Genomic DNA, 7,882 nt, shown 5'->3' on the forward strand with positions numbered 1-7,882 from the left:
AGCTCTGCACCTAGGAACATTAAAGCAGACTATTAGGGATTAAATAAATTAAAGCAGAGGGGAGCTTAACACATTCTCTCTAGGCTTCATTTCTGGGTAAGAAACATCCCAGCGTTTCCAAAAGCACTGTATTCTGGAAGGTGGCTCAACTCAATGAACAGAAAGGGCTGCATTTGAAAAGCTTTTGCCACCACCACATGGTTGAAGCCACGAGTGCAGCAAGACAACTAAATGGGAGTTGGAGTTACCAGAAAGGACCAGCCTGCCAGGGCAAGCATTTGCAGGGTTTAGAGCCCATGCCACATGGCTAATAAAGAGCATACAACTATTACATATCACTTGCTTTATTAAATCAGAACTCTCAAATCTCAGTGACTTGCAGTAAGCACAAGGCACAACTTACAGCTGGTCAGAACCTGTTAGTAAAGGGACTATACACAGCATATGCCAAACCAGCTGAGACAACCTGTTTTCTGTGTGCTGCTGTGGTCCTGGCTGCTGGGTTTCACCTCTGGTCAGCCCCAGAGGCTGCACTACTGGGGCTTTCTTTGGGCTTGACAGGTGGAGTCTGTTTCTTTGAGGATCTAAAAGAAAGCTAAAGTGCTAGGTTGTTTATCTTTAGTCCCTTCCTTCCCAATTAGGAACCAGACATGGAAATAGTGAGCCCTTTGCTGGGCAGATGCTTACACAGCTGGATCATTAACTAGCAAGTGCAGTCTATCTAGAAGCTGCAGGCCAGCCTTCCTTCCCCATTCTTCTCTTGGTGGACAGACAAAACCTGGCAGCAAGATTTCACATTAGACTAAGGTGCTGCATTTCAATTGAAAGAAAGAACCTGCTGCCTCTTCTCTGGTATTTTGGAGACATCAGCCTGTTCTTCTAATATTCTCTCAGAAGAACATGTAGCCACTGGCCAAGTGGAAAAAACTCAAACTTGATCATGAAATGGGATTCAGATGTAATAATGGATCAGAATCCCCAATTCAAACTGCCCTCCCTATCTGTTATCCATGGAATAGGAATCAAACTTTTATCGAGAAGTGAGCAACTAGGAACAGTTCTGGATGAGTGGTCATGACAAGTCACTCAAAAAAAGCTTCCCAATGTGATTCCAACTGCAGCAGCTTGAATGCCTGACGTGAAAAAAAACCTGATGAATGTGTGTGAAGTACCACAATGAGAAACTAATCATCATCAGACTTCCTCATCAGCGAGACAAAGGACAAGGCAGAAACTCCCGGTACAAGACCAGCACAGATCCTTAACATCCGCACAAGTCGTTGAGCAGTAGCAGCTCGAATGCCTTCCAACTGGAAACAAAATGGAGACATTATTTAATCAATACAAAAGAAGAGAAGCAACGGTAAGCTTTGACAAAAGAAAGAACCAGAGCAGGCATTAAGTGGCTAGCTGCAGAAAACCCCAAACAGGCCCATTTACTTCCCTAACATTAAGGAAGGTACAGTGTTGCCAGGTAGAAGAGCTGAAGGGCTTGCCAAAGGCACAGATTCTACCTGCTGGTAGGGAAACTATGTGAGCATGCAGGGACAAGTACACAGAAAAGTGAAGTGTGCTGCTGCTGAATGCCAACTCTCCCTCCAGCTTTTTAGACCATGCAGGTAATTGGATATCAGATGGTAAAATTGTCAGAGAAGCCACAAAGTTTGGCTGACACAAAACATTACATGGGCAAGGGGGTCACTTGGCAAATAACAGTTCAGGGGCTCCCAGGAAGAGAAAATGCAGCAAGGAACAAGTATTCCAATGTTTTGCGTATCAGAGATGGTTTTTGTTAGCTTAGGCTTGGCTTTGTGAAGTTTTGAAGTTGCACAGGAAGGACCAAATTACTAGAAGACTCATTTCAAGGACAGCCAGACTCCTGAACCTCTACTGTTCTTGTAGACAGAGTCTGGTCTCTGGACACTTATGAAGGCCAGCAGCACATGTATTTATTGCTAATATAATGTTTCTAACAATCCAGTTTCTAACAATCACAGAGCAGTGGAATTCAGAAATCCCCTGAGATGTCAAATAAGCACCTTACCTCCAGCTCACAGAAAAGCACAGGGCTGCAGTAGGTTTCTCCTAATTTACGGACAGCATTCGTCTCAATGCTGCAAGCATTCACCCTGCCAACTAAAAAAAAACATTTTCCCAATTACAAGCCTCATTATCAGCAAAGAAAAGTTTTAGTAAATTCCACATCCACAGAACAATCCAGAGCTGAGGATTGGATTGAGCTAATTTTGAGAGCATAATAGAAGGTAAGGCAACAGTGAGCAGTGCAAACAGAATGGTACAAGATTTGAAATGAAATTAGCACAGAAGTCTTTCATAATACTAACAGCAGAAATAGTACCACATCATTCTTCATGTAACATTAACACTGCATAAGGGATCAGCACACCATCAGCTTCCACTCACTCACAAAAAAGTCCTCCCAACTCATTTGGTATCAGAGTGGTCTGGTTCTCCAAGGAATTCACTTTATCAAGAGAGCCATAACACAAGACAATGCTAAGACTGCTCTACTTCAGAATTAGGCCTCCTGACCCCCAAACTCCAGGGACACAGCACCTATATTCCAACACTGTCTGGCCCCTCCAGTTCCTCAGAGCTGATGCAGGGAGGGTACACAGGAAAGCACTGGGAGACAGAATAGAGGCACAACGTGGCCTCAGTACACAGCAGGGATACTATATTGAGACTATACTTGATAGTTTTGTAGCTCATCCATTTAGATTCACTTTATTACCACAGTATCATATGCTTCTCACTGCTCATTAGGACTATCATTAAGACAGATCTGCAAGAGCAGATAGAACAGACTTCTGGAGTGCCACACACACACAAAAAAACCCCAGTAACACAAATCACACTCAGGGATTAGGAACAGAGAAGAGAGGTCTGACTGACAAAAACAAAAAGGAGAGAGCAAGTGAGCATGAGAGAACCGTGTTTTATCTAGAAAAATAATAAAAAAGGCAGAGGAGTTCAGAAATAATTTAAACAAAGTTGCAACAAACCCACTGGTTTCCTTTAGTCTGTTTCAAGTTAAGTCAGGGCCCTGTTTTAAGAAAACCAACAGAGCTGTGCTGCCTGGAGAGGAGGAAGAGGTGCCATACGTACCCCCAGTGACAAGAAAGCACACTTTCCCCAGGAAGAAGCTGGCATCCACATAAGCCAGGGAAGTTTCAACATTCTTCAAGCTGTCAGAAAAGTACAGGCAATCCAGTTGGACAGGGAGGTTAAATCAGTGCAGCATAAGGATAACAGGAATAATTTTCAGAAGCACAATTAGAAAAACAATGATGTTAACATCTGCTGATTTGTGAGCTCGCAAAGTTCTGCTTTATGCTAAAAGCATGACATCAGAGACCTCTGTAATACCCACAGCTGTTTAATAACCCATAACATATCCTTTCTACTCAAGACTCAACAGTTAGAGTTAGTTTGAACAGTGTCCTCCATGATTTACAGACACTAAGCATCTGAATTCATTAATATCCAATGAAACTTCAGCACCACTTCGGCTCTTTCAGGAAGCGCTTGCCCACACATTTCTGCAGCACCATCTGTGCTCTAAGTATGCAGCTGGGCCTGTCATTTTTGGTAAATGAGAGCCCAGGATCATCAGTCACAAGTTAAGTAAGCAATAAAATGCTGACTTCTGTGCCTTAGCAAGTCTTTACTTGTGGCCTGGGGAAACAAGTATCATTTCTACAAAGTTGAGCACAAGATGATAGAAAAGGGATCAATCCCTGCAGACTTTTCTCTTTTGCCTAGAGATATCCATAGTGCTGATCCCACTTGACCAGGAGTGTCAGTGAACTGAGGACACAGACACAGCCACTTGCTGGTTGTTGGGCAGCACTGCCCAGTGCACATCAGATTTCTGCACGTTATAGAACTTCACAGCACCACCAGCACTTCCATCTAATTCTACAGACAGCATCTTTCCAAAGCTCAGTTTGTATTGTCACACATCCAGATCCAGAAATAAATTCTGCCTTCTCTGCTATGGCAACTTAGTGCACAACAGGCATGTTATTGGACAGAGCAGTTCAGTCCTAATCCACTGCTGGAGGCCAGAAAGCCACTGTATACATTACTGAGTTCTTCCACCACAGCAAATCTTGGGTTTGAAACCCACTATTCAGCAACTCCAATACAGTAAAAATGCAGATTTAGCCATCAAACCAAGAAAGAATATCAGCCCCCCTCTCATCTTTTTGCCCTTCTCTTACCTGTACTTGCTCTTGATGTCGATCATAAACACAACCAGATCCATCCTGGGTCGAAGATGATCCCTCTCAGAAGGTAAGGGGAGGGATGTAGCAAGGTGACTGCGAGATAACAAATTTGCCAGTTTAACCAACTAGCTTGGCAAGGCAGTACCCACTCACCCATAATCACACAACCTCTGCAGTTCACCCTGTAGCAAGTTAGCAGGAAGCCTGCTAATTACTGAATCCGTGGGCACTGAAGAGGCACTGTGATTGTTTAAGTGGTACTCTCATATCTTAGGCCCACTCACAGTTGCTGACAGGCACAATGGTAATTGCTAGACAAGGCTGGTTATAATGGGACGCTTATTAGAGCATAACAAGACTCACAGAAACATTTTCTCCATGCAGATCTCTATGGCAAGTCATTTCATTTAATTGTTACAAAGAATCCTTTCTAACAAAGCAAACTCCAATTCTTTACTGGAATATTTTGCTGCCAGGTTTCAGTTGTTTCAAATGCATCAATGTTTTTCTGTCACATTCCAGAGATACTGCTCATATGCTCACACAGGAGAGGCAACGTTTCCAGGTACAGAAGAACCTTAAACCACAAATTTGTCACTAGAGCAGCTTTATAGATTAAGTTATAACTCAAAAAGAGCTTCTATTATATCATTACCCTCCCTTTTAACCCTTTTGCTATGTCAGAAACTACTAGGTTAGTTCAGGCATCCTTCTACACAGTACTACAACTGCTAATTAGAGATAACAAGGGTGGGGATTTTTGCATCTCTGCCCACTAAAAAAGCCAAACAACCACAAACAACTAACAACAACAAAAAACAAACAAGCATACCAACCAACCAAAAACTCTACCAAAAAAGGTTTCAGCAGTACAGAACTGGATCTTCCACAGGGAAGACCATTATCAGCACTGCATTTTTGGAAGATCACCTTCATTTAAATTGGGCAAACAAACATCCCATAAGTTCAGCCACTCTCACAACCCATTTCCTCTCTGGAAGCCAACAGAGAAACACTGATTCTGGTCTTCTTTGGGAATATTACTTCCAGCAATTCGGTCTCAAGGACTTAACAGTTTTCTCCAGCAGCCACAGACCATGGCACACATTCCCTTCTATTAATCCTACCTAGTTTGTAGTTTTGTTTGCTAGTCTCCAAATGAAGGTGTTTTGTTTCTTCTATTTATGGGAGATATGATTTAACGAAAACACTCTGAAACTAACACAAGAGACGAGCAAAGTGAGTTTGAAAGACACACTGCTTATTAACTGAAACACAAAGCAGCTTATTAATTTAAGGTTAAATTTAGGGAGACTCTTCGATGAAAGTATCAGATCTCCTTGGGGGAGAAGATAAAAGTGACCCAGAAAAAGCACTGCATTGTTTGGAATTCTGTTATATTTAAACCAACATGACTAGATGATGACAGCAGTCTCCAGATATGCACTGCAGAAGCCTTTTCCCCCCCACCCAGCAATAAGAGACACAAAGAACCCAAGCCCTGTAACTCTTCACCCAACAGCTGTACCTGACAGGTAGAGCTGTCAGATTAGATACTGTATTTGTTTGTAATGTGTACAATCCCAAAGCAACTCAGTGGGGGAAAGAACCCCACTGGCTTTACTTTCCTAGCAATATTTACACAGGGCTGCACCTTGCTCTGTAGCACGAGCACACGATTCTGTGCCTTGGGGCAGTTACCCAGCAGCCATCTAGTTATGGCACTCCACAGCACAGCAGAGGCTGCAGGTTTCACAAAGAAAACGGGGTAATTCATTTACTATTAGTTAGCACAGACATCCAAGATGCCACAATCAGAGCACTACAGTCACTCTAATTAGCCAGCAGAACATTAGCCGGGATTGCTTTTACTGCATAGCCATGGATTACAGCAGAGAAATAACACAAACACCTTCTGAAGAGCTGACTAAACTCATTTGGTCTTGGTAAAAGAGCTGTCAAGGACATTTTATTTTAAAAAGTTAGTTAATCAAGCTTTTAAGACAGGACATGCCATGCGGCTAAAGCTGAAATTTCAAGTGCATCTTAATAGCTTGAGGAGGAAAAGCACATGTGTGCACACAAACCAGAAAACAGCTACAAAGAGCATCCAAAGCAACGGACATCTTTCAGAAACACTTGTTCTCCTGCAAGTACTTGCAAGCATTGTACCTGTCCCATTTTATCCCAGGATGTTTAATTTCTGTCTCTCGGGCGGGGGAAAAAAAATGTGTTGCTCTCACACCTTTCGAATTTAGTAATGAAACATCTGAGCAACATGCAAAAGGCAAGGGTATGTGAACATGAACGTGGGAAATGCTTCCCCCCGCCTCCCGTTCCGTTCCCAAGCATGCCAAAAGTGCCTGCCCTGAGGACAGACGGGTTTGCCCGCCGCAGATGCGCTCACATCTGGGCACTGGTGCTCTCTAGCGTTCGCAAGAGCGAAGTCGCTCTCTGAACCGTGTGCTCTACCGCTCCGACTCCTGCCACGGGGACGGAACCCGCGCTTTTAACCAATTTCGGGGCATCGGGAATCTGAAGCGGAAGCTTTCCGTGAATTCGCGTCACAGCCGCTGGTTTGCGCCTCTTGGACCAGGTGCCAGCGGGTCCCGTACGGGCCCGGGGCCGCAGGCGGCGCGTCCCGCTCGCCAGCACTCACATGCTGATGTTGAAGTCCTTCTTCTCATCCAGGATCGCCTCCGCCAGCTGCCGCTGCAGCGCCTCGTCCGATCCCACGAGCTGCGGGCACAGCGAGAGCACACTGCACAGCGGCCCCGGACTGCCAAACCCCGCGCGGGGCCGGGCCGGGCCCGACACGGCGGGGGCAGGGGACGGGCGGGCGCCCACAGCGGGGCCGCGCCGGGGAAAGGGAAGGACAAGGGACGGCGAGACCATCGCCGGACCTACCAGGAGGACGCCGGAGTTGAGCCGCGGGAGTTTGTCGAAGGGCCGCAGCACCGCCATCCCCGCGGCAGACGGCGCCTCCTGCCCGCCCGCCGGAATTCAAACGGCGGCGGCCGCGCTCCGCCCTGCGCCGACGTGGGCGGCGGGGCCTGCGGGGCGGGGCGGGCGCGGTGCCCGGCGGGCGGCAGGGGGCGCTGCGGGGCTGGCGGCGATCGCCTCACGGGCTGGCCTGGCCGGGGAGGGATACGCGGGGATCGTCGCGTCCAGCCCCTGGCCCTGCACAGGGGTCACACCACGGGCCCCAGGAGCCCCTGCGGTCACAGCATGTGCCTGACAGCGTCGTCCGAACGCTTCTTGAACGCTGTCAGGCTGCATGCTGTGACCACTTCCCTGTGAGCCTGTTGCTGTAGACGACCACCGTCGGGGTGAAGAAACTTTTTCTAATATCCTACCTAAATCTCCCCTGACACTGCTTCAGGCCATTGTCCTGGGTCTTTGCATTGGTTGCCAGAGAGCCCAGCGGCTGCCCATGCACTCTCCCTCACGAGGAGGTTGCGGACTGCAGTGATGCACGGGTACAGCCTGGGGCCCCTCTGAGCGCCACAGGGCCTGACAGACCACCACCAAAGCCTGCGAAGCAGCACTGTACTTGTGGCGTCCAGATATCCCAGGGATCAGCTGGGCCTGAGGCACCCACAGGCAGTACTGGAGGGATGCTGAGGGTT

General features: G+C 46.9%; 1 protein-coding gene across 1 annotated transcript; it reads right to left on the minus strand.

The window, feature by feature from the left end:
• Positions 1-328: 328 nt before the first annotated feature.
• Positions 329-7,293, minus strand: CENPM (centromere protein M). The gene is made up of 6 exons (XM_074539448.1): positions 7,161-7,293; positions 6,913-6,992; positions 4,248-4,346; positions 3,130-3,209; positions 2,045-2,136; positions 329-1,310 (listed from the first exon to the last, which is right to left on the minus strand). Exons 1-6 carry the CDS (start codon positions 7,215-7,217, stop codon positions 1,185-1,187), a joined length of 534 nt encoding a protein of 177 aa, XP_074395549.1. The 5' UTR covers positions 7,218-7,293; the 3' UTR covers positions 329-1,184.
• Positions 7,294-7,882: the final 589 nt, after the last annotated feature.

Source organism: Zonotrichia albicollis, chromosome 4 (genome assembly GCF_047830755.1).
Source record: "Zonotrichia albicollis isolate bZonAlb1 chromosome 4, bZonAlb1.hap1, whole genome shotgun sequence".
Lineage (NCBI taxonomy): Eukaryota > Metazoa > Chordata > Aves > Passeriformes > Passerellidae > Zonotrichia > Zonotrichia albicollis.

Coding starts and splice junctions, on each gene's coding strand:
- CENPM (XM_074539448.1), bottom strand. CDS start 7,217: ATGGCGGTGCTGCGGCCCTTCGACAAACTCCCGCGGCTCAACTCCGGC. Junction 6,993..7,160: donor TCAACTCCGGCGTCCTCCTG/GTAGGTCCGGCG, acceptor CTGTGCCCGCAG/CTCGTGGGATCGGACGAGGC. Junction 4,347..6,912: donor AAGGACTTCAACATCAGCAT/GTGAGTGCTGGC, acceptor GTTATCTCGCAG/TCACCTTGCTACATCCCTCC.